This window comes from Caretta caretta, chromosome 2 (genome assembly GCF_965140235.1).
Source record: "Caretta caretta isolate rCarCar2 chromosome 2, rCarCar1.hap1, whole genome shotgun sequence".
Classification (NCBI taxonomy): domain Eukaryota; kingdom Metazoa; phylum Chordata; order Testudines; family Cheloniidae; genus Caretta; species Caretta caretta.
In genome coordinates this window covers 59,503,085-59,531,011 of record NC_134207.1, presented here as the reverse complement: position 1 = coordinate 59,531,011, position 27,927 = coordinate 59,503,085, and the positions used below count along the sequence as shown (strand labels likewise).

The window sequence follows — 27,927 nt, the reverse complement described above, 5'->3', positions numbered from 1 at the left end:
CCATATACAGCTCAGGAAACAGTGTCAGATTTCTGTGTTTTTTTTATCTAATGAGTCATGGACAGTAATTCAAATATTTATCATTGGTATATTTATTAGGGTTTATAGTTTGGCTGATGTTACATTTTGGGAATAATGGGGTAATTCATATATTTGTCAAACTTGGTTCCTCTAGCTAGACTCAGGGCTTTTTGTTTAGTTTTGTCTAAACCAACATTTATTCCTCCTTACAGATAAAGATCACTGTCAGAATGGGTATTAAGTGTTTGTAACAGAACTTAAACATATAAAACATCAGTGACAGAGAGTAAATGACAGTAGTTAAATACGCTAGCGTCCTAGATGACATGTATGCGCTATAGATAACAATGATATCAAGGGTGTTTTAAGAGTTAAGGTTTCAACTATTCAGCCTCTTCTGATATCAATGGAAGTCACACAGTTAAAGTCATGCAGAATTCTTTGCGAAGCTAATCAAAAGATTTATCCTGAAGAATTCCCATAGATGTGTGTTTTTGTAATCAGGAGGTGAAACAAGCATGTTACCTATGCAGAAATGGCAAAAGTAATTAAGATAATGTGTAGCAATGATGCATAATTTTAGAGAAATACTCCCCCACCCAGCCCACATGTATACGTTTTGTAAGTCAATGAGCGCATACGCATGAGTTTACCAAATCTCCATATTTCAGAATGGCACACAAAATTAGGACATTTCATAAAATGGAACTCAAGAAATATCCATGACTACAGTGGTTAAATATATAATATGATGCTACTGTTCTAAACCTGCTCCCCTAGAAATCAATGTTTTGTCACTGAATTAAATTCAATAGGATCAGCAGCATGCTCTGTATTTGTGATATGGAATGGCATCTTAAGTAGCAAAGATGGCTGTTTTATCGAAGTGATAACATTTGATCATGCCTTTAAGAGTGAGTTCCAATTTGATTTTTTCACTCCATGACATTCATCTTGATATTATATGTAGCAGAATTAACTCCAATGTAAAGAAAACGTTGGGCACTTACCTCAAGCATCATTGGTCCAAGTGCATCCTTGTCGATGACACTCTGACCTGTAGATGATACATCCGCTTTTTGTACTTCATCTTCATTGGCCGCTGCTGCTTTTTCTGCATTAAAGAGAACTATGCATCAAATGACAGAACAGAGCTCTTAAAAAGGTATTATCATTTTTCAAGTCCACAGTAGTTTGTGACAGATACCAAGCAAACCACTACGACTGAGATTAAAGAAGCCTCCATCGTGATATGGGGAAGCAAGGCTAGCGGGTTAACTTTTCAACTCTAGAACTGTAGGCTCAAATCCTTCTTTAGGATAGCAATGAAATAGTGGTTTCATCCTGGTCCCTAGCAGTTAATTGACTAAATTACAGAGCACATACACTGTCTGGCATGACAGGCACTCTTTGCTTATAAAGAGGTGGACAGCTGACTGGAAGACCTGGCAAAGCACCTGTCTCGTTATCCTTGCACTATCTTCTCGTGAGCACTACATTTAAAAAAAAACACCAGAAGCTAACAACATTAGACGGATCCAGAGTTCATGCATAAGTGAAAGAGTTTTTGCACTCCCATTTCCACACCACACAATTATTATTGTTTATCATTTTAAATTCACATTGTATTATTCACACTATAGTGTTTTTCCCCACTGTCACTTATGCATATTTACCAATATGCACATAAAATAGATATAATTTCAAGAGCGCTGCATGAAAATTAAATGATAAACAACAGAAGCAAACAAAAATAACTTTCTGGGAGCATACCACCACCTGTGCTAATGTTTCAATTGTACGGATCTGAACAATTTGCAACCTTGTTCGTGCTCCATGCTGTAGTACTGATTAAACAGCCAAACCAGAATTTTGCCTCAAAATATCTTATAAATCAAATTAATTTAGCAAATCTCCACTCTGAATCATGCCAATCCATATTAATTATTCTGTATTTTTTTTAATTTTTGTCTTGGAGTTTAAACGGGAACATTAGCAGAAAAAAATGCTACCTAAAATTAATGCAACATCTGATCACTGCATTATGTTAATAGTCTTCAATTCAAAATACATTTTTAGTGACCGCCCAATAAAACACAAGATCTAAAAGGTAACCCAGAGTGACAACAGACTCCTAAAAATGCTTGGATTCACTATTCAAAGGAAATGGTGTAATATTTAGTCTATTGCTACATATCAGAAAATCTGAATAAAAATGTTTAAAAACACATGTTCTCCATGAAAAGGAAGCTAATTTTGCTAAAAATGTGAGAAAACAGGTAACTTTTACAATTAGGGATAAAACAGAAACAGGTTGAACTTGTTGTACTTCAACAAAAGTTTGTACTTTCTTCATCAACAAACCATCAAAAGTCCCATTATGGTGAGAATGACTAAAGATACCATACACAGATGAGCCAATAAGCATTTGCAAAGCACATTTTTTTAGAAAAAAAATTCAAGTATTGGGCACAGAAATAAGAAGATACCAAATATAGCAGGCCCGCAGTATTTTCTGTCAGTGACTGGATGCTCCTCTCATGCAGTTTCCTCTGGATTATTCCTTTGGCTGAGAGTAGGAGGGCAAAGTGAATGTACAGTTTCTCTGTCCCCTCAAAACAGAGAGACTGGTCCCCCAAATCCTGGATTCCTCCATGTTCAGTGCACATCTATTAGAGATAAGGTGTAACAGAATCCTCGGTGGCTTCCCCCTCAGAGGGTGGGTGAACCTGACTGAACATACCCAGTTATCTATACTGTGTGGTTATAACACAGGCTCCACTTCCTTACTATTTGCAAGGGGGGCTCTGGCTTTTATGGGAATTCTTAAGTCTCTCCAGATGGGGGATCAAAATGAAAGTCACAAACCCCAACGCATTTGGGGATACTCCCTCCCTGTGGCCCCAGAAAAAGGAGATGGGGTGTGGCACGTCTGCAGTGCTCCCAGCAACCCAGCACCAATATAGTGGGTTTCAAGGATATCACTTTGGGTGGGTCTCTGAGTGAGGCTCAGCTGGTTTGTCTTACTGTAGGAGTCCACTGCACTCTCCTCAGGGTCGGGATGAAGGTCTCTAGGCTAGGGGTTCCCTCCACGGCTTCAGGAGTCACTCCTGCAGTCCTTTACTTGGAACAATCCTGCTCCTTCCTCACTGCTGCAGCAGTTTCCTCCCTTTTAAAGGCCTCCTCCTATCATGCATGATTGACAGGGCTGGAGGGGTGGGGCTAGCCCGACCATCAGGGCCTCTCTGGCACCTTCCTCATCTACGTGGGGTCTATACACACAGTCACATAAGGGTCCGTGAATATGTACTACTTCGTCTTAAACGTATTTAGTACTTTTCATTCTGCTGGATCCATACATGTCTAAAAGCTATAGGTCTACAGGAATCACTTCACCTCTTACTGAAATACAGCCTGGGAGTAGAGGATAACAGAGAATTGGACAGTGGCCATGTGGCACAACAATGGAAGGGTAGAGGCTTTGGCGAGAGACACATGTGCAAGTCCCTACACCTTTTACTAAAATTGAAAAAAAAAAACACATTTACACAGTTTTTGTAATGATAAAGATTCTTTTAAAATTGCAATTTAGACTGACTCTTACAAATGTAAAGATTTTATTTAGGAATTACAGCACACTTGCTGTAAAATTTGTTCTTGTGACTACAAAGATTATCTACCGTAAATTATAAGCATGGGATTTTCAAATGCATCCAAGCTCCAACTGCCTTCTGCGGGAGACGTGCTGGGCCAATACTGAGTGCTTTTGAAAATCCCATACTGTTTTTTACAGTATGTTCATGCACAATATGATAGCATTGCAAATAACTTCTGAAATGTAATTGTGTGTATGATTGTTAATAACAATAATTTAAGTTGTCTTTTAAATAAGTATTATAATTAGGACAATATAATGTCCTCATTCTGCAGTGGCAACTCACACAAACTAATGAGAGATTCCCATGCTTGGACTGAAGATGGCATAAGGCCTTTTTGGGAAGGGCAAGGAAGAATGGTGGGGAGGTATCTGTCCCTTTGCTGAAAAAAAGTAAGTGTGGGGGAAAAATAATCTAGCTGTTCTCCATATGTTACAGGACAACAGAGTTTGTACCATATTATGTTAATGCTGGAAATATTTTAACAGAAAAATTTACTGATCCTGAAAGCTGGGTCCAGTTCCTAGCAAAGTCTGGGAGGCTGAGTCCCAGGTTGCAGCTGATATCATAAGCAGTCCCTGGTTTTTGTATTGCAGAAGACCTTTAATCACACAGTAAAATTTTTCAGAATACCATCTTGCAGTCCACTTTAATTCCACAGTAGCCATCAACATTCTCTTGACCCCCTAAAGCTCAAGATTAATTCTCTATGCCATCTGAAAGATGGGATTCCAGCTTTTAGACAACATATAAAAATGGCTCTAGATCCAAAATTTCTTGACATAGGAACCCTAAAAAAATCACATCAGATGTGCAACAGCTTGGGAATAGGCAGGAGAGAGGCACTAAGCTAATTAAAACATTATGATGTTAATTTCTTTTGTGAACAATTATGGCTAGATGAATGTTGCAGATCATAGAAAATATCTGGTGCAGATCTGTTCAACGAATTGGTGCTTCCTAGTGGTTTCTTTACTGGATTTACAAGGACAGGTTAGTAATTTTCACTGTTTATTTCTCACATACTACTGATCAGTTGCTAAAGATTCTTCAAACTATTACAACCACAGAATTCACATCGCTCAGTAATGCTCCTGGCTTGACCAGTATGTTGTATCTCATTTATATAAACACCTTCTATCCCTTATGCTCCCAAATGAGATTTTGAGTCAAAAGAAAATGAAGGATGTTTTTAATGTCTATACGACAGTAATTAATTTTGAAAATTATACATGGATACACATTAAGATTATGCATTCTGAATCAGTCACTGAATAAAAACAACTGCACTGCGCACTATATGTATATGAAATACACTCTGTAGTTTAAGGATTCAGGCATTCCAAAGAGCATTACATATTCCAAAGGGGTGCCCAACTGCCCAATTTTATAGTTGAAACTGTGATTTAACTGAAAGATGTGTAAAATCTCACATACTAGACAGCTCCCTACTGGCTAACACATCTAAGCAGCTTTGTGCATATAAGTTATTTCAGCTAAGGGTCAGCAGTGTCTTATGCTCATGAAACAAACTAACAAACAATCTGCCCGTTTAGGATCTTAGCCAGTGATGATCTTCAGGTTTAGCAGTAAAATTATCGACTTTTGATTGAACGATAGCCTATTTTGGGGGATCCATCAGCAAACACAGAGAAAGCAAGTGGACCTAGAGATCAGCAATCACTGAAGGGTGCCAGCTGATTGTGTTTTTAACAGAGAGGCTGAGATAAATACTTGAAATGAATAATCTATTTACCGATAAAGCACACAGTGTCAATTGAGAGCAGAATTTTGTTGTAAGAAAGGATACAAAACACAAGCAGCCCTGTTAATTATAGCATTACCAACTCATTTTTTTATCATAAGTCTCACAATAGTTGATGTTTTACTTAAAGCCCCAGCTCCTGGAGTCATGTGATTATGTGGGACTCAAAGCTTTTCCATGTATATATATTTGGGAGTCCCACCTAATGGTTTTTGAATGCCCCATAGGCAAAACTGCAATATAGGGCCAATACTGCAAAGCCCCTCTCTTGTGAATGGTCTTGTAATCAGTGGGACTACTTATGTGACTGAAGAAGACAAACTAGATTCTTTACTTTAGTCAAGCTCTGTTTGGCACAGGGGAGAGGGCAAGACGCGTCAGGGAGCCAGTTATGGCTCCCTTATTTTGCACATGCTGCTATGCCGTCTGTTAGAACAGCCTCATGGCTGCTTTAATTTAAAACGCTGGAAAAAGGTCATAAGGAAGCTTGTATCCACAGAAGATTTGCTGAATGAACCGCACATTAGGTAAAGGGAGGAGCACTGGCCTATGCAAAGGTAGGGAATGGGCAGCTGGAGCTAGCTTCATGGCTAGGGTTGCCAGCAACCAGTTTTCGACTGAAATGCCTGGTTGAAAAGAGACCCTGGTGGCTCCAGCGGGGCTCCCTGCCTGCCCTGGCTCCGCATGGCTCCTGGAAGCGGCCGGCATATCCCTGCAACCCCTAGGTCTGCACACAATCCCGTACCCCAATCCCCTGCCCTGAGGCCCCTCCCACATCCAAACGCCCTCCCAGACCTTACACCCCGCACTCTTTCCTGCACCCCAACCCCAGCCCTGAGCCCCCTCCCACACCCAAACTCCCTCCCAGAGCCTGCACCCCCTCCCCCACTCTGAATCCCTTGGCCCCCACCCTGAGCCCCCTCCTGCACCTCAAACCCCTTATCCCGAACCCCACCCCAGAGCCTGCACCCCTAGCAGAGCCCTCACCGCACCCACACCCCAATGCCCACCCCAGCCCTGAGCCTACTCCTGCACCCCAAACCCCTCATCCCCAGCCCCACCTCAGAGCCCACACCCTCAGCCAGAGCCCTCACTCCAACCCCCTGCCCCAGCTTGGTGAAAATGAGCATGTGAATGAGGGTGGGGGAGGGTGAGCAACGGAGGAAGGGAGGATGGAGTGAGCGGGGGCCGGACTTTGGAGAAGGGGCAGAGGATGGGGCAAGGGTGTTCGGTTTTTGGCAATCAGAAAGTTGGCAACCCTATTCACACCAGTGGAGAGTTTCCTCAATAAAGGGAATTCTCTGCTGGCTGTTTAGGTTCAGAACCCATCTTAAGTGCTGCAATGGTGTCAGAGTGCAAACCAGAATCTGGACCTATTCATATAAACTGGGCTAACAAGATTGAGCCCATATTTACTAAATTAAACTAGAAAAGAATTTATGTAATTCGGAAACTACACAGGAAATAATTATCAACCCTGCTCAATGAAAAGTTTAGCCCAGAGACTAAAAAACAAAAAAACCAAAAAAAAACAACCCTCCTTTGAGACATACTTTTATGCTAAGTAAACACATACACATGCAATTATGTAGCATTTTAGGTACGTGTGTAGTTTCCATTTTAAATTGCGGACAGGTTTACAGCTGTTTAAGTATTAATACTGCATACCAAAACACACTGATTCATATTTGACACTAGGCTTTTTTCCAGTGGTCACCAATTATATTTATTTTTCTTTATTTTTTGTACCACAAGTAAAAACAAACAAACATTTTTTCAGTATGCTCAGCACGGGGAGTGTTTCAAGTTTTATTTGAAGCTTAACCCAGATTCAGATACAATCAAACCTTTATTAAAGCACATTAATTTGGTAGGAATTCTGAAATCAAATGGAGAGAAGTCAAGAGCAATCATTTAAAGTCTCTTGACATACTTTTTAAACATAGATAACTTATTTTTTTAATTTCCCTACTTCCATCCCCTACCTCCACCAGCAAAATGTTTTTTTCTATACAGTACTTTTTGTTGGTCCCTTTAGATTCCTGAAAGATAAATAAAACATGAAAGGATTTGGCTCTCTCTCCCTTTTTTTTTTTTTTTAAAACAATACATCCCTCCAGTTGCAGTACCACAATTGGATGCGCAATCCGTGGGCTCTTTCTTTGTATGCTTTACTCCCTCTCCCTCAATGAAACTGCTTTGAGGAACAATTCCTCCTTTACCCTTCCTATGCTTTGCAATCCAGAAATCCAATACAAATTAATGAGACTTTCATTTTCAAAATGAAGAACAAAACCTGAGTCTCTTCAGGGACTATGTTAAAATGAGTCAAACTACCCTCCCCCCCCAAAAGAAGGGATTTGCATCAATATATTTTATATGTTCATTTTTTCTCATAGCAGTCATTATTATGTGTGTTTTCTACTGGAACAAAAGGAGCAAAAAAAGGAGAAGTGAGTAAAGAAGCATTAGACACAAACAATACAAGTGTTTTGAAAATAAGAGGGGGAAGAGAAAATAGATTTGCAGAACATCCTGATTATGTTGCTCTACATCACAGGCACCATCATGCGTACATTTGAAAATGAAATTTCAGACTATTTCCTGATACGAACAGCAGCACACCACAAAGCGAGCCTCAAGCAAAAAAACAAACAAACAAACAAACCAACCAAAAATCCTGCAGCCAAAGAAAGCAGTTCTTTTATGCAACACTTCTTTAAAAGAGAATTTCTCAGCTGGAACATACATACATTGCTATTGTAATATCATGTCCATCCAAAGTCATGTATCCTTATTTTTTGAAAAAACAGACCAAAAATGCAAGCAGAGCCTTTTCTTGTCAGTCATACCAGAACATTCGTTTCTCTACAGGAAAACAGCCATGATTCAGGAGACATCCTTATAATTTAACCAACTGTAGCAGCATCAGCATCACTAGCACTGATTACTTGGAAGGCGACTTAAATGTTATACAGCATTTCAGAATCTACAACTAAAATTAAATTCTACAGCACAAATGCTTTTAAAACACCCAATTTTTCTCCATTTTTTCATGTTTGTTTATGTATTAGACAGCCATTTGTGGGTAGTCTGGTTCACATGTTGTCAGCTCGTCTTTCATAAAGCAACAGGGAAGAGACTAAAGAAGTAAAACACAGGGAAGTGTGAATACAAAAGGATTTAAATTGGCAGAGGACAGAGATAAAAGTAGTTTCAGGCACTAGATTTAACTGATTTTAAAAAATTTACTAGACTTCTACTTGACTTGAAATTTCAGATTTCATAATGATATAGGTTTATAATAATTACTAAATACTAATTGTGTGTACTATGGCAAGAGACAGTATGTTATTAGTACAAATAGGACTATAAAAAGAGCAGCTTCATATTTACAAACTTTAGAGTAAGAAAGAAAAAATGTTTTTATTAATTCAGTGTGTTCCAATCGCAGACTAGCAAATACAATACAAGGTGCGGTGAAGCAAAGCAATGAAGAATTTTAAAATTATTCCAATGCCTGGTTAACCATGGGGATAGCAGTTTTCCTTGTAGTTGTATTATTCAAAGAATTAGAACCTTTAACTAAAATGGTACTTGATATACCTAAACATATTTGTTAACCAGTTCTTAGTACTTCAACGTGAGCAAAGTTGTTCCCTCCAAAATCTATCAATTTTTCAAAAGACAGTTACAATTTTTTTGACAACAATCTCAATAACAAACTGTAAGACTCAGCAGAAAGTTTTTGCCCCTCCTCCAGGAACATTCCTACCTATTATTTAGGGAAATGATTATAAATCGAGGTTGCTGTCACACTTTACAGCATATCTCTGCACAGAGTAAAGAACCCATTAGATTAGTGTACTCATTTTCCACTTAAACTATAGATCAAGTACTATAGAAAAAGCTATGTAGTATCTCAGAAAGGTTTTAGGAGGTAAAACAGGGAAGAATTATGCATCTGCACTGAACTAAAATTAGCAAAGCTGCCATATGGCTCTGTGAAGCCAGCAGCACATTCTTATTCATTAAGAAGCATTCTGCTAACATCAAAACACAAGGCCTTTCCTGTGCTCTCCAAATGTGTTTATCTTTTCAACATTAATGTGCTACAGATCATCAGGTTGCTGAAATCTCCTACAGCACACATTAAAAAAAAAACAAAAACCAAAAAACCATAGATGCACTTTTTCTCAGCACTTTTACTCACTGTGAGTAGTCTAAGAGCAAAGCTTAAAGCTGCCTCGCTCTCATCCTCACACATAACCTCTTGTTAGCAAATCATGGTTTCCTTTCAGCATCAAGGGGACAGCCTGATCACCCAATCCCAGCTCAAACTGATATCAGAATCCAGTTCCTGTGAGAACGTAACAGACTTTGTTTCACTTTTACCACACTGGTGATATAAAAATCACTTAAATTTACGACACAGGACTAAGCTGACAGAAGAATGAAAGCTGTAAGCTCACTTACTCATCCAAGAACAGTGATAACACTAAAAGAAAAGGAGTACTTGTGGCACCTTAGAGACTAACCAATTTGAGCATAAACTTTCATGAGCTACAGCTCAGCTCATGAAAGCTTATGCTCAAATAAATTGGTTAGTCTCCAAGGTGCCACAAGTACTCCTTTTCTTTTTGCGAATACAGACTAACACGGTTGCTACTCTGAAACCAGTGATAACACTATGTTTAACACTCTGAATACGATATTCTTTTCAGAATTTCCAACACACATTTGGCCTGATTACTCCCCTCCCCCTCCCCCCAAATGTGGGAAGCAGCTTCTGTAAAATACTAGCACCATCATATAAGCCTTCCCTTCCCACAAAGCCGCAAAGCATAGCTAAACTTTAATACAACCTTTACAATTTTGGGGAACTTCTGATCTTAGAAAATGAAAGTATAGTATCTAGTGTTTCAAGTATTCTGACATTCCCTGAAAGTATAATTTGCACTCTAAAAGCCTAGGGGGCATTTTTGGGCATCATAAAACAAACAGTTCAATTAATACATAAAATAATGAATATGAATGCATCTTCTCCTACCTCACCATGGTTCTCTCTTTTGGTCTACTCACCTCCAGTATTAGCTTTTTCTAACTCCATATAACTACCATCTGGCACTATCCTCTGTGGTACAATCCCCCACCACCTAGGCTCAATTGGAAGTATAAATGGAAGTGGAGGGTAAAGTCATGAAATAAACTTCGGCAAAAATGAAGTCCAAACCTGGGCCAGCAAATGGCCCAGCTTGAATCTGTTCCACCATGAAGGCTCTTTTCTTTCCCCATTTATATAATCACCTCCTTACAAACTGTGCTCACAAACTTTGGTCATCACACCTGTGTTTTCCATAATTCTGTGACTGTGGAACTGGCTCCAGACCGGTTATAACATTTGTTTGCTGAATCTAAGCTTTTAATTATAAAAAAAAAAAAAAGAGTTAGTCTTTCGCAAAAACAACAGCTAGCCTCCAAATGTGAAATAACATGATATTATCCTAAACAGACAAATAGACAGCCTTAAACAATTGCTGTAAGGGACATTAACTCTTGGTCTTATGGTAACAATCTAAATGTCAACATTATTACTATTTCACTATTGATCATTTGCAGAAATATTGACCTAATCTTTAGGTTTATCCACTTGTGTTGGACACAGTGGTGAATGCTATTGAAAGAGGGGGAGATGTGATGGGACATCTAGTTTCTATCAAAAGTTGGCGGGGCTATGAACTAGGAATTGATGTTCTCTCCAAAATTTCAACCCACTTTCTGCCTCAAAATAGGAAACAAAAGAGGAGATGCATTCTCTCAGAATCCCAAAACCTCAAAGATCAAAACCCACAGTTGTTTTTGTTTGTTTGTTTTTGTTTTTTAAAGCAACAAATGTAACAAAGTCCTATTCCTGTTCAGGTCACCTCTAATATGTCTATCAGTAAAACCACAGAGAGCCTGTTTGGCATCCTGATATTTAAGTGAAACCACCACAGAATTAAAACCAAGATTAAAATGGTTACCCCAGAAACCTTTTCTCAATCTATGCCTCAGCAGTGAACAGCAGAAATGCTCTAGGCTACCTTGTTATGAGGCTAGCTTCATTCCTCATGAAGGCCCCTTGGATCTGGAATTCACTTCTCCTGGGTCTGGCACAGTCTGCATTTGTGTACTTTCTGGACATCCTGCAAAGCCTAGCTTTTTTTCCTAAGCATTGAGAAGGTTAGGTGTTCAGGGATGGCAGGGTGTAATTTTGTCATTATGGAGTTGGTATATGGTGTTTAATTTGGTTTTTCTTGCGTAGACTGAGCAGTTCCATGTATACTGTTAAGTATGAATTTTGATGTTATATGAGGGTGCACAGGGTACTTATTTGCAGTTTCACAAACCAAAAGAATAAATTAAAAACCACATTCTCTCTCTTCTACTCCACAAGGGACACTGACATCTGTTTTCCCTGGGGGCTCTCCAAGCTCTCCAACCAGTTCTGCAGTTAGCACCTGATTGTCTGGAGAAGTAAGAGAAGAAGAAGAAAGAAAGAAAGAAAGAAAATCACTGAAGACGGACAGCATGGTGTCCTTCCTACCAAAAGACTTAGATCCAGGGAAAGGCTGAGAAATTGTGACTACTGCTGGTCATCTGAAGTTGCAGGTGCCAAGCACATCTCTGGACCAGGCCCCAAATTTGCTTCAGCTGATTCTCAACAGCATATAACATGAATGTTCCTCTTGCCCAACTTGGCTGTGGGACGCATTTTTAAAAGCTGGACTCCCATTTTGCACTAGGCAAACAAACGTGAGTGCAATTTTGTATCCTCAGCTACCTGTGTCTGCAATTTGGGCATTTTAGATGTCTAAGTGCCTGACTGTGCTCCCACATCAGGTATTTAGAAGTCTAAGGAGTACAAAATTACAGATGCATGCAACTATTTGCATCTGCCATTTTGTGGGTGAAAAAGAAAAAGGAAAGCTAGTTGAGGCTGATAGGAAAAATTGGGCATCTATGCCTTGCACAGAGTAACTTTGATTACACTTGTGAAGCATGGCTAGAAAGGGTTAAACATCCTGCAAAATAAATAACCCTCAAAAGACATGTGGAGAGATAATGCTTGTGTTTTTGTGTATTTACATATATATGAGTAGGGTCAACGATGTAATCAACAGTCCCTGTCTATGCTGTATTCTGATAATTCAGAGATGAAAAGAATATCCTAGCATTTAAATGAACTGTAATCACAGGATCTCTCTGTACTCATCTCTCTTTGAAATGTATAGCAAATAATCTGTGAATGGTGGAGGAACAAGCAAACTGCCTTATGTTAATTCTGTAACTAAGTACCGGTAATGGACCTCCTTCAAAGTCATCCTAATTACCTCTTGTTCCTGGATGAACTCCCAACTTGTCAAAGAGGACATGAAATTGCATAAAAGATCCTTGGGTCCTGATTCTGTCAGCTCAGATCTGCTTAGGCTTCATCAAGGGAAGCTTGAGCTGCCAAACTGAGGTCCCAGTTATGCTAGTATGCCCGGAATATAATATTTGGACACTGGACTATAATTTATGAACGATTCCTAAAAGAACTCTTTGCAACTACAAAGCTCACCATCTCAGCTATGAATCTGCACCTAAATTAATTGAACTCATGTCTATATGTATACTGATCTTTTAACAATACTCTTTCTTTTGTTTTTAATAAATTTTAGTTTAGTTAATAAGAATTGACTGTAGCGTGTATTTGTCTAAGACCTGGAATATTCAATAACCTGGGAGGTAACGTATCTGATCCTTTGGGATTGGTAGATCCTTTTCTTTTATATGATGAAATAAGATTTTCAGAAATCATCATATTTGACTTAGGTACCTGGATGGAGGTCTGAGGCTGGATCACTTTAAGGGAACTGTGTTGTTTGGACTTCTGAGTAACCAGTGAGGTAATAAAGAAGCTGGTTTATGCTGGCTTGGTAAATCTAAGTATTGGAATATCCACCAGCTTTTTGGGGATTGTCTGCCTTATTCTTTGCAGTTCACCCTAATTGAGTGACTACAGCTGGCCCACACTGGGACCCCAGTCACAACACTCAGTTTCTACTGAGCTATTCTGTACATCAGGTTAGAAGAAGCAGATTTAACCATTGAGATTCAGAAGACATTTTACCTTTTCTGGTATTAAAGAAATGCTGAGATGACACTTCAAAAAACTCACCATAAAAACTGCTTATCTATAAAACCTATATATAATAATAGAATGCTATACGTCTATCTTGGGTGGCTTAGAAATCCATTATATTTATTTGGATTGGTATCAAAACATTTTAATAAGAAGTACCAAACTAAATGACCTCTGCTCTGGTACATTAGATACAAATATTTAGCATCCCTCAACCTAACAATGTAATTATTTTCTTTGATATGTATGGAATTAGGACAGAAAAATATAAATATACTTTTTGGCACTTGCAAATTTGTGTTAACTATTTGTTTATTTAATGAATAATCTCAGTTGTTTTGATAACTCATCTTTAAAAATAGCATTACTCGATGTCTCAGTGGTGAGAGTCCCTAATTCTACCACGATTTTGGCGGAGATGATGTTTTTAAAGACTTGAAATATAGCAGGATCTGATCATTTATTTCAAAACAGGGCTCCTTCACTGCCCCACGAACAATGTGTAGTCTTCAGGAAGTTAATGACTCTCCAATTAGTTCTTTGAAATATAACAACCCATAAGAGTTTTTGTAAAGAAAGATGTGAAGGCAAATGATCTTTTGGACTAGACTTCATAGATTTAATTGTCAATTTAATTAAACATATAGGTTTCCCAAACTTGGGCCAAGAGAACATACTCTGTAGGAATGTCAATAATCTAGCTAAACTTATTTTCTCCATTTTGCTCTTCCAGATGACAGTGAATGTTAGGAGAAAACAGATTATATCCTTTTTCAAACACCTCATCAACATGATTTAAGAATAGCTCCTTTATTTTAGAGCACGGATGACAAATCTGTGATATACAAGGTCATTAACAGTAGCATGAAAGTTTCCTGCTGTATTTGCATTACCAATGGAAGATTTTCAACAGTCCTAACATGGTGCATCAGGAAGCTCAATGATGCTCCCTGAGATGCATAAGAGAAGGTCAAGCCAAGACTCAGACTCATAGACTTTAAGGTCAGAAGTGACTATCATGATCATCCAGTCTGACCCCCTGCATATTGCAGGCCACAGAACCTCACCCAACCACTCCTGTAATAGACCCTGTACCCTCTGGCCTAGTTACTGAAGTCCTCAGATCATGATTTAAAGACTTCAAGTTACAGAAAATCCACAATTTACACTATTTTAAATCTGCAAGTGACCTGTGCCCTGTGCTGCAGAGGAAGGCAACCCTCCCCCCAGAGTCTCTGCCAATCTGACCTGGGTAAAATTCCTTCCTGACCACAAATATGGTGATCAGTTAGACCCTAAGCATATGGGCAAGATCCACCAGCCAGACACCTAGAAGGAATTCTCTATAGTAACTCAGAGCTCTCCCCATCTCCCACAACAAACTGCAGGCAAAACTGGAAGGTAGATAATTGAAGACAGCTGATAGAAAACAGAAAAAACTTTAAATGTATGTGCCCACACTGAGGGGATATAGCAGCTCCTAATGCCTCCAACAGTCAATAATTCCTTTTCTAGATAGAGGTAGTAAGCATATTTAAATCATGCAAAAAACTGAGGACAGCTGAACTTTCCTGTTCAGGGCAGCCCAGTATTTGGAACAGGGCAAACTTAAACTTTGCTTGTCAGGACCCTGTAAACAGTATATGGCCAAATCCAAAATCCATTTTTCTGTCTCAGGAAATTCAGAGACTGAAGTGTTTTATTATTTCAAAGATGTTCAAAAGAAACACGACAGCTAATAATCTGCTTCTTCTAAGGGCATCTCTTATCCTTTTGCATATTATTCATGTAAGGACAAATTTTAATACACAGGCTATATGATGCTCTGCTTAAGAACATTTTTATGTATTCTAACCATGGTTAATGTCCTCAAGGAATGTTTAAAGTACCAAATGACTGTTACGGAGACCATACTGGCTATTTACATGGTATTTGCCAATAGATTACTTGAAATCGAAAACTATCCTCTTTCCACTCACAGCAGTAAACTTTTGCTCATCTGGTTGCTAAGAATGACACCTAGACAAAGTAAATCTTCATAGATGTCCCAAATAGATTCACCTGTCCTGTCAGACTTTAAAAGGCCTGCTACTGGAGCTGATGGGTATAAATGCTCTGCAATAGACTGAACCATATTTGCCACTTAGGTGCTATGGGTTCCAGTTTTCTAGTTCAAAGTGATGAAGTAGTCCTCTTTAGCTTCAGTCCCCACTTGAATGCCTGACTCCTTCAGGCACAGCACAAATAGAAAAATATCTGAATTCAAATAGCTCTGCTTTATCTATTTCCTTTGGGTCCTTTATCATTTTTCCTCTGACAGGAAAGCTTGACCTGCCTTGAAAATGAACAGCACACTCACAAATAGTAAGCTATGAAAAAAGACTTTTAATGACTGGTGACTAAGTCCTGGTGCTCAAACAGCTAATAAAAAGCTCTGAGTTGAGATAAAGGGTATACCCTCTTGTCTGAGCTTCACAGAAAAAAATAAAAAAATAAAAAAATAAAAAATAACTATTTCTTTTATAAACACCATAGAAACTTAAGACAACAAAAGGAAAGCAGTAGAACTGTGGTAGTACCACCAGCAACAAACCTGAGGAAGCCAGACTAACAACTCTATACATAGCACCCTTTGTCAGTCAATGAAAGGAAGGTCTCAGAGAAGCACGGTCTTCACTGTAGCACTATACAAAGAGCAAGCAGTCCTCCTCACGGACGTTTATGTAGTACCTTTAGGTTTTACTGCTCATTGACTATATTTTTTAACACCAAATATAATGGCCCAGACTAAGTGCACTGTAAAGTTTAATTAAGGTTCAACATCTCTAGAAGCTAGACACTAGTGACAAACAGCTTAAAACCTTAATTTTAACATCATAATTCTTAATATTGATCATTGCAGTATTTGTTAAGTCATCTGTATGTGATAACACATTCAACTGATTTGCTTAAGGAGTGCAGGAAGGCACACTGGAATAGAAAATAGAGACAAGGATTGAGGGAACTAGTGAGAGAACAATGAAGGAAGGAAAACTGGCATAATTATGGTGGAGCCGGTCCCAGTGCCACAGTTAAGGCTGCACTTAGGCAAGGGAAACTAATAACTGAGAAAGGAGTGTAGAAAGAATATGGGAGGGCAAGAGAAAGAAGGTTGTGGGAAGGAGAAAAACAGTAGAGAACGGGGTGGGAGGGGAGCCCTCAACAGGAGAAGGAGAGATCATAAAACAGAAAGAAATTCCATCATGCCAGAAATACCACTTCTGATAGCTAATGACAGGAAATGCTTATGCCTGGTGGGATTCTGCGCCCCTGCAGAAGTGCAGAATTCATATGGCCCACATTTTTCTGTGCCCCCCGAGCAGAAAAATGTAAAAAAAACCCATCTACTGGGGGACACACACCTCTTCCCCGGCAGCGCGTCTGTTCCAGCATGCCTGGAGCAGCCTCAGAGACAAGGGAGAGAGTCTAGGCATACCCCCGTGGCGAGAGAGAGAGAGAGAGAGAGAGAGACAGACTCTGTACTTCTCCCTTGCTACTACAGCTCATTGACATGGAAGGGTAGGGCTTTTTATTATGCATGAGGCAGGTTAGAGGTACAAATATAACAGTCCTACGTGAGTTAACTGATTAATTCTCTGAGGTACTAGCAGCCTGCCTGTGTAGTTAGTAACATTGTTAAAGTTGCTGTTGATGGTTAATTGATCTCATTCTCCGAGGTAGAAATGTAGCAGCCTGACTGTTAATGTTAATGTCGTTAATGTTGCTATTGTTAGTTAACTGTTCCCATCTCAGTCAATTTCCCCAGGAGCATAAAACCTGTGAAAGTTTTAAGGCCCCTACATTGCCAGAGTGATGTAAAGGAGCCTTATTATAAATGACAGGAAGATGTATGTGGCACAATGGCGTTAGATTACAGCTCAGGATTTATTTTACTTACCCATTTAAAAAAAAAAAAAGACAAAAGACTTTGAGGGCAAATAAAACATTTACGAAACAGTCAATAAAATGTTAGGACAATCAAAACCAAGCTCTTCCCAAAGTAACCAAACAGGTCGAAGACAATGATTAGCAAAACTGTATGACTTTCATGTGTGAAAGTCTGAGAAATTTAAAATGACATTCTACTTTTGTTTTTGCTGTTTGGTGTTCTGTACTGTAATTTAAATGAAAATCCAGGATTATAACTGGAATGCAGAGTATTAGTTACCAAGTATTTGTAACTTAACTTTCATGTGTTTAGGAAATGCTGAATAGTTATTGTGAGTTTTCTGAATATTTTCCAATTTTTCAACATCCTTTTTGAATTGTAGACACTATGACCCTTAAGACTTTTTCAGAATCACTGCTTTTCAGGATACAGGCTCCCATCCTGTAAGTGTGACCTACATTCCTTGTTCCTAGATGTGAGACATTTTATTTGGCTGTATTAATGCATATTGTTTAAACAAGCACAACTCACTACGTTTGTTCTGGTTAACTGGCCTGTCCTAGTAATCATTTATCATTCCCTCAGTTTTTGTGTCTTCTGAAAAATTTAGCAGCAATGATTTCTTTCAGATTACTAATAAAGATATTGAATAATATTGGGTCAAGAACCAGTGCCTGCAGGACCTCAGTAGAAACACACTCTGATGGGATGTACTATGCCCTGAGGCCCCCGGATGGAGGCCTCGCAGATCTGCCACACCCCACCCCAGAAGAGGCAGTGGAGAGAATTCCCCAAGTTGCCCAGAGGGGCTGCAGGGAGCAGTCAGTCCAGGCCCAGCAGGCCCCTATAAAAGAAGCTGCAGTGCAGAGTAGAGATCAGTTCCTTGCTAGAGCTGGAGAACAGTGGATGGTGTGCCTAGCTGGCTGAGGGAGCTACAGAACCTCAGACAGAGCAGTGCTCGCAGAGACTGCAGGTAACATGAAGGAGTTCCGGGCTGCCTACTGGGACTCAACTCGGACAAGGCGCAGAGGTAAGGGTGAAGAATGTGCTGGGGCCAATGGGAAGTGGTCCAGGGAATCATAACAGTGACACAGTTTATTTAAACGGACTTGGCAGATGTCTGCTATCTATCGGGTCCTTGGGCTGGGACCTGGAACAGAGGGCTGGCCCGGGTCCTCTCCTCCCCACCACTAGCCATTGGGAAAGTGGTCTAGATTTTGATACACCCAGGAAGGGGAAATGAACTCCTTTATTGGCCAAAGGCCCACAAAGGCTACAAGTCTCCAGGGAGCAGGGACAATTTGAGAAAGCCTAGAAAGGTCTGAGAGAAAAGCCAACCGAGGGGTACTGGTCCCCCAACAGACTCTTTCCCAGAAAGGGGTTTTTATGTGACATGCAGACAGAGAGAGAATGCAGGCACACTCACTTGGATGGGGGAGCTCGTGAGATTACGCACCCTCATTTGATGATGAATCCCCATTTAAAACTGCTTTTTGAGATCTATCAGTTAGCCAGTTTTCCATATAATATGGAAATGCCAGCTTCTACTCAAGTTTAAAATGTGCTACATTGATTTGGTATACTGCAAATTTTTTTTATTAGTGATGTACCAATACTAAGCGCTTGTTTACACTTTATGCTACAGTGGCTCAGCTGCACTACCGCACTTCAGTGTAGATACTACCTATGCCGACAGGAGGGATTGTGCTTTTCCTGCGCTAGATTGCCGAACACCATATGCATGAGACTTGTTCAGGACACTGTTGTACCAAAAGATAGCCCTGAATATTTCCTTTCCATTGCTGTATAATATATACCAAGAAGTGACACACTACCCCGAATTATATAACTTTTGCTGATCAGATATGCAAGAATCATATGCTGCTCCAGAAAATATGCCATTTCTCATTTATTGTCAAAGTGACTTTATATTTTATCCAGAATATTTTAACAATGATGGCTCTGATAATTAACTCTGTCTCCTGGAATACAAAATGTCTTAATAACCCTATTAAAAGAAAAAATATATACTCAGTGCTTAAAGAAAATGTTGACATAACCATGCTTCAGGAGACAGAACCTGAAGCTTGTAAACTGAATAGAGATTGGATAGGCCTCTTGGTTTCTAGTTGCTTTAATTCTAAAGCACGGGACATTGCTATTTTAATACATAAAAAGTTGAATGTTACTATTCTGAGCACAAGGTCTGACAATGAAGGCAGATTTACTGACCTCAAGGCTGAAACTGGGGGTTCTGTAATCATTTTTGCCAGTCTCTATAGGCCAACCTAGGATCATTCCAAATTTTTTCATAAATTTTTATGAGTATAAATGACATGGGCCAGCATCCTATTATTATAGCTGGAGACTTTAAGGACACTCTAGGCCCACTCTCTGATAAATCTTCTCCGCCTTAGATAAATACACTAATACTCGTCAGGTTCTCATACATGGCTGATTTAGGCTTACAAGATGTGCGGAGATTAAAATTACCCAATTTGCTAAGATTTTAGCAAAAGCTCTTGCTGTGTGACTACTCAATGTTCTCTCACTCATTATACACATAAATCAGGTAGGCTTCCTTTGTAATAGACACAGCTCAGATAATTTGCGTCAACTGATTGATATTACTGCAGCTTCCAGAGATTCTAAAGAACCCTTAGCTGTCATTTCTTTAGATCAGAGATTCTCAAATTTCTTTGCAACGTGATCCCCTTCTGACAACAAAAATTACTACATGGCCCCAAGACGGGAGACTGAACCCTGAACCCACCTGAAGCAAAGCCTGAGCCCCACCACCCTGGGTAGGGGGGCCCCAAACCAAAGCCCAAGGGCTTCATCCCTGTGCAGGGGACTTGTAACCTGAGCTTCACTGCCCAGGGTGGTGGGGCTCAGACTTCAGCTTTGGCCCTGGGTCCCAGCCAGTCTAACACCAGCCCTGTCTAACACAAGACCAATTTGGGGTCCCAACCCACAGTTTGAGAACTGCTGCTTTAGATGCTGAAAAGGCCTTTGACCACATAACCTGGGACTATCTTTTTCATGTGTTGGCAAAATTCAGACTCAGTAACCAATTCACTGCTTGGCTTAAGCATTTATATTCTAACCCGACTTCCAGGATAGTTACCAATTGTATTATTTCTGCCCCATTTCCATTACAGAGAGGTACATGACAGTCCTGCCCCCTTTCTCCTCTTCAGTTTGCTTTACCTCTAGAATCTGTAGCCATTACCATCCAAGCAAATCAACATGTACATGGTATCAGCGTGAGCCAAAAAGTACAAAATTAATGTTCTAAGCCTATGATGCTCTTTAATTTGTATCTAAGCCTGAGGTTACAATTCCTAACCTTCTAACCACTATTAACAAGTTTGGACACCTCACAGGATCATGGGTGCCAGGTTTGTATAATTTTTGGTGGCGCCCAGAATGGATCCAAGTCCCGCCCCCCACACCTATTTTGTAAGCCTATATATATCCTTAACCCTGTCCACCACCCCTCCAGCTGGGGCCAGGAGCAGGGCCATGTCTCCAGGAGGGGAGACCTGGATAGAGGTAAGAGGGCCGAGCCCCGGGCATAAGCCGGGAGCCCAGGTGCAGGGCCAGCAGCAGAGTCCTGGGCGTCAGCTGGGACCCCACATAAAACGTGGGGGTGCTGCAGCAGCCCCACACCCCTAGTTCCCGCACCTATGAAAAAAAGTTTAAGCATGCCTTTCAAGTTGATAGTCAGTGGACAACAGAGATATTGTTCACATCAAAACGTATGTAAAATATAAGCCCAAACATTGTGGAGCTGGGCCCACGTTTCTAAATATTGGTGGAGCACGGGCACCACGGGCCCATATAACTCACTGCCTATACTCAGGGATATACAATTAATTGTGGTAAATCAGAAATCTTAGGCATTGACAAACATGCCCACAAAGGCCTCTTCTCAAATTGGGATTTTCAATGGCAATCCTTTCACATTAAATATTTAGAATACTGATTCCCAATAATATTCAGAACATCCCAAAGATAAACATAGAACCAATTATTCCCCAAATGGCTAACAATTTGGGGAGATAGTTTGTTACCCCTCAGTTTGTGGGGTAAAATTAATATGCTGAAAATAAATGTCCTTCCAGAATTGTGTATGTCCTGAAAGGCCTCCCTATTTCTAGTCCTCAAACTTATTTTAAAAAATTCAATAATATTTTCAGAACATTCCTTTAAGGCACAGGTAAGAAACTTAGACTGGCTCTGAACAAATTACAGCTCCCCCTATTTGTGGGAGAATTTTGTTTCCCGCAACTTGGAAAATTATCACATCCCCTTTTTGTTAAGCCAGGCATCTTTGTGGCTGTTAGATAGGACTGTACAGACCCTACCTTGGATTCAGATTGAATGGAAATTGGTATAGCCTCTCCCCCTTTCAGCCATTGTAGGATCAAATTATAGATTTGATGGCTCCAGAGCTCCCACAACAATGGTTGAGACACAAGCTTGGGCAACCCTGGACAGAAAGTTCTGCTTCCGTCCATTCTTTCACACAGAAACGGTCCTAGGGGGATAATCCTAACCTTAAAATCAGTGGCAAAACCTTGATGTGGAGGGAATGGGTGGAGAGAGGATTTATGACTATTGCAGCTAATTGACAATTATAAATTTAAACCATTTGTAAATCTTCTGTAGCAATTTGGTTTGTCCTGCTCCAGAGCATGGAAATATCTCCAGTTAAATTATTTACTTATGAATGTATTTGCCCTGGGAGCTCCAGTACTTCCAGAACTTTTATTATTTTGAAGGAATATTTTATTAATTTGAAGGATTTACTTAGCCAGCAGTATCCTTTTACAAGTGACTGGCCTAAAAAACATTGCCAAAGATTGATAATTTGAGAGTTGCTTGGAATAGAGATTTGGATATACAGCTATCTTTGACCCAATGGAATACAATTGTATCTAATGTTAAAAAAGCAATTATAGATCTGTGACTATGCTTTATTCACCAAAAGACACTTTTTCATACATACTGGTTCCCACATAGACTAATGGTAATGGTTCTCCTAAATACAGATCACCGCTCTTGGAAATGTGACTCCCTTGGTGCTACATTGGCTCATAAATTTTGGAAGTCCCCCTGTTATCAAGAATTTCTGGTATGAGGTGGGTCAAAGGACCAATTTGATATTAGTTGGAGCCCTCCCCCTTAAGTTTCATTCTTGGATGTGCTCCTGATACCTGGAGGTTACTGGTAACAATGTGGCATGGTTTCAGCGTGCTGCCCTGGTTGCTAAAAAATTAATCCTGCAAACATGGAAAACTTGATCCTCACCAAATATTGATGCTTTGCTCAGTGATATGGCTGATCTTGCGGCTAGCAAATGACTGGCATTCTGCAGAAAGGGAATACCCAAAGAATTCAAAGCAATTTGGGCTGACTTTTTAAGAGGTCTATGATTATTGTAGATCATGAAGATAGACATGTTGCTTCCTCTCCCCTTCCTCTATCCTAATCCTCTGTGTTTATTTTATGTATTATGATGAATCTGGTATATTTGTTGTATTTGGAAAAATTAAATTTTTTTTTTTTAAAAAAGCATCCACACAGACTTATATCAAAATCACAAAATGTGTGAATTAAATCAGATTGTTATTTTGCTTCCAGTTTGTGTAGAGACAAGCTATCAAATTCATAAGACATTATCTTTTGATCACTCAAATGTCTATAGTGCACTGTGAACCCTCAGGTGTTTTGGGCTCTCAGGGTTTGTCTACATGGGGATGCTCAGGAAAGTTAAGGCAAATCAGCTAAAGACTGAAGTGAATGCTGTAACTTATTCCTTCTCCAAGGAGGATTCTGGCTTGTCTACGGGAACATTTCTTTCCCGGCAAGCTGGGGTATGAATCTACCCTGCACTAACCTGCCATGTACTAACTGTCCACTGGGCCCTGCTGAGGTGCATTAAGAGTTCATTAGCGCACTTTGATCTAGTCCTGTTTCAGAGAGCACTGAACCAAAGCACACTAATGACTTGTTAATGCACATCAGCAGGGTCCACACAAACAGTGCATGGCAAGCTAAGGTAGGGTAGATTCACACCCCCGCCTGCTATGAACTCTGGCCAGACCTACACTAAAAAGTTAGATCGATCCAGCAACATTGCTCAGAGGTGTGAAAAAATCTACACCCCTGAGGGGCATAGTTAAGCTGATTTAATCCTTGGTGTAGACAGAACCCTCTTGTTGCTGTAGCGAGTATCTACAATGAAGCACTACACTTGAAGTGCTACTGCTGGGTCACTGTAGTGGTTTTAGGGTAGACATAGCCAGAGTCTTTGGGCTTGTCTACACTAGCACTTAAGTTGATGTAAGGTACGATGTAAGGTGTGAAAAAGCCACACACACACACACACCCCCCGCAAGCGACATAAGTTACAACAATTTAAAGCACTGTCCACACCATGCTGTGTCAGCAGGAAATGCTCTACCACCAACATAGTTTCCGCCTCTCATTGAGGTGAAGTAATTATGCTGACAGGACAGTGCTCTCCCATCATCATACTGCGCCTTCACCAGACGCGCTACAGCAGCCCAGCTGCACCAATGTAGCACAGTAGTGTAGACTTGCCTTTTGTGTAGGTAAATCCTAAATTATAGGGAACTGAGGCTGTTTAACTCCTGAATGACAACATCCACACCTTTACTTGATTTGCCTTAAATTTTCTTCGTGTCCCCACGTAGACAAGACCTCAACATAGCTAGTGTAGCATCCCGAACAGTCATAGCTTCAGCAACAGTTTTTATATCACTTTCCACTTTTCACAGAATGCATGCATTTTACAACAGACACACTTTTAAAAACAACTGAAACAATAATTTCCTGCCATACATTATACCACTATGGTTTCATGAAAAAGCCTTCGAACAAGGAAGAAATAGTTAAAAGATTTGACGTAGTAGCATGATGCACATCCAGAAGTAGAAACTGCAATTACTGTACTCAAAAGCAGCTCACTTTCTAGAACGTGGTTATTTTTGATACACACTGTATTCATTAACATTTTCACCCTCTTACTCTACAAACTTTCATATGACTGTAGTGTTCTGAGAGTTTTTGTATAGCTTGTAACAACTTATTCATAAACTTTAAGTCAATATTCATAAGCAATCAATCTTCTAGTGAAGTTGAACCAAATCAGATATCCATTTCTTTTTTGTTGCAACTAAAGCGATGTGGCAAAGTGCACCTCCCTAATAAATATCTATTTTGTGCCCATTTTTTGTAAAGAAAATATGGCCTGTTTTAGGGAAATGAACAGCCACAACTCAGATTGTAACGCTGAGAAAAGTTACACGATAGCCAGGTTTCTTATAGTAGATGATTTTTTTTGACTGAGTCATCATCACTACCATGAAATTAATTTGCTATTCCATAAACTCAGCCCCACCAAGGCAGCCTGTATTCTTATACATTAATGCCACGACTCATTTATAAACCTGCTTAAGACACTACACAAAAGTTGGATGTGGAATGTATTAACCTATTTGCCCTGGTAATCCTGGCACCATCAAGATAATGCCTTTTATTCTGCATGCTTTTCAAGTGTAACAGAGGCTACTAATGCAAAAAGTAAGTTTCTATTCTTTCTACTGTACATTTGGTTTACAAAATTTAAAACACTAATTAAATATTTTTCCAGGGCTAGCTGCACATTATGTTTGTGCTTTAGATTTGGCACAACACATTACCAAATAAAAACTGTGAAGTTTCAGAATTCTTGGTGCCCTGATTGAAAACACAAGGAAGACAACATGCTTTCTGTCGGAAGAAAGCTAGCTCTCATCAACTCACTCTGTATTTCCCAGTAGCCAAATTTGGCTGCAAGTGAAAATTTTATTAAGATGATATTTTAAAATAAAGAACAGAAGTACTTGTGGCACCTTAGAGACGAACAAATTTATTAGAGCATAAGCTTTCGTCGGCTACAGCCCACTTCATCGGATGCATAGAATGGAACATATAGTAAGAAGATTGTATGTGTATATATACACACACACACACACACACACACACGCACGCATACAGAGAAGGTGGAAGTTGCCATACAAACTGTAAGAGGCTAATTAATTAAGATGAGCTATTATCAGCAGGGAAAAAAAACTTCTGTAGTGATAATCAAGATAGCCCATTTAGGTACAGAGTTTAAGCGAAGAAGTTTCTGGTTATCGGGGAATAACGGAGAGATTATCAAGGGGAGCGAAGTTCGGTTTAAGATCGGTGGTGTAAGGAATACATAATCTGCAATATTACATACTCCATGCTAACAAGAAGAGTGAAATAGGAGGAAGAGAAACCTCCATCTCACCTACACAAGGCACTTGTGTGTATTTGCTTTTCAACACTGGGAGACAGTAAAGAACAATGGATGTTCTAGGAGGATTAGATGTTAAAACAAAACATTTACATGGCACTATTCATAGAAGTTACATAACAAGGTGATAGGTGCCTTAGATAGATCCAAAAGATCTTATTAAATATGATAATGAACTCAAACCCATTTAACATCCCAAAAAGTATGGCAGCACTAGAACAGCATGATTTGGACTTCAAATTTCTTTGACCATGCTTTCCTCTACATCCAAACAGCATAAGAGAGACAGACAATACTAGAAAAATAAAAAAATAATGATAGATTTATATCTTTAAAATATTTTACATTCATGCCCTACTAGCCCTGAAAGATAAAAAGCAAAGCAAAGCAGGATGCAGTCACAAATGAGTTAGTTTTCCTGTTATGCCCTGCCAGTAATCGCTATTCTTTACTTGAAAAAGACCATCTTCCAAGAATATGGGTTAATTCAGCTTCTCTTCAAGTTTAATGCAAGGCCACTTCTGATCTAAAGCTGTATACTCATTTGTTAAAACCACAGTGGTTATCTGATAGTGATAAAGCTGAAATAACTGAAAAGATAGATTTTCCACTTCAAGTATATTGTTTCAGGTATAGCATTGCTCAGCTTTTTAATTCTTAGGCTTAACAGGAAGCTCCTGAAGCATTCTGGTTTTGGCTACTCTTAATCTATACTGTAGTAATTTACATGCTGCACAAGTGACCGACAATATTGAAAAGGTAACTCTACAACACAGTGTGAACCTCTTTAGATGATCTCTGCTCTTCAGATGATCTTGTTCTTAGTTTCTTTGTCAAACACCAAAATTGAACAACCTCAGATATCTCATCAGATTAGGTGACAAGTTAATGGTCCCAGGCAGATCAGAAAGAAGGATACATTCATCCTGAAATATTAGGGTCTTGTGTACACTAGAGAGTTTGCCGGTACGGCATATATTCATTCCCTGAGCAACTTAAGCTATGCCAGCAAAAGGCCTGTTCCCCCACCACATTATAACTTCATTTGCACTAGGACCTTTGGCGGGTGAAGCTATATCAGTTAAGGTGTGATTTTTTTTACGTAACTATGCCAGCAAAACTTTCAAGTGTAGACCAGTCCTAGGCTTTTACACCTCTTCTCATACAGGAATAAGCTATACTGGTATAAGCACCTTTATACCAATAAATGCCTCCATGCTGGGGGTGAGTTGTACCACTTTAACTATACTGACATGGTTAAAGGGGCACAACTTTTATGTGTAGACAAGGCCTAAGCCACCAGGTTACGCAACTCCAGCAACATTAGCAGACACCTATGAAATTTCACACTTACTGAGCATGCTGCCTAATGACTACAAAACTTTCATTTCATCAGAGCCAGAACAGAAACTGACATTTTTGTATTATCCAAATGCAGCTTAAATTATTTAGTGAATCAGTAATTCTCTGAAGGCTAGGAAGTAGCAAAGTCAACCTAACTAGATATTTCACCAAAAAGGTTTATGATACACAGAAGAAGACTGAATCCCTTTTCAATGCTCCACCGTAGGTAGAGAAGACAGCAAGACTAACAGTTCTTTTGTAAATTTTACTCACACATAAACTGCTTTACTTCACAGAACAAATTCCTTTGGCACTTATAATTTAGGATTAAACAAAACCCTATCAGCATTAAAGTAAGGAGCATATATGGAACAGCAGCCACAGAAGTCTTTTTTTAAATCAATTTTCCCCCTCCAGAAATTAATATGGATAAAACTGTCAATTTTAAATGTGTTGAAACCTCAGATGTGATTTACTTTAATTTATAGATCAAATTCATCCATAGAACCATTTGCATAATTTTTGTCAGCATATTAAGGCCCTGATTTGGCAAGGTATTTATGTACATGTGTAACTTTAGGCACATGAGCAGTTCCACTGACTTCGTTGGCACCTCTTAAATGCTTAATGTTAGGCCCCAGCTTAAGTACGTTGCTGAATAGGAGCCTAAATACAAAGCCTGGCAGTTTA

The 27,927-nt window shown here is 39.5% G+C and overlaps 1 protein-coding gene across 8 annotated transcripts in view; it reads right to left on the bottom strand.

Moving 5' to 3' along the window:
- The window catches only part of NCOA2 (nuclear receptor coactivator 2), a 256,975-nt gene that overhangs the window by 59,222 nt on the left and 169,826 nt on the right, over window positions 1–27,927 (bottom strand). For all 8 annotated transcript variants that reach the window (XM_075125137.1, XM_048840914.2, XM_048840912.2 and 5 more), the window contains one exon: window positions 1,032–1,135. In XM_075125137.1, the coding sequence (XP_074981238.1) occupies window positions 1,032–1,135 (104 nt within the window). The remainder of the gene's footprint in view (window positions 1–1,031; window positions 1,136–27,927) is intronic.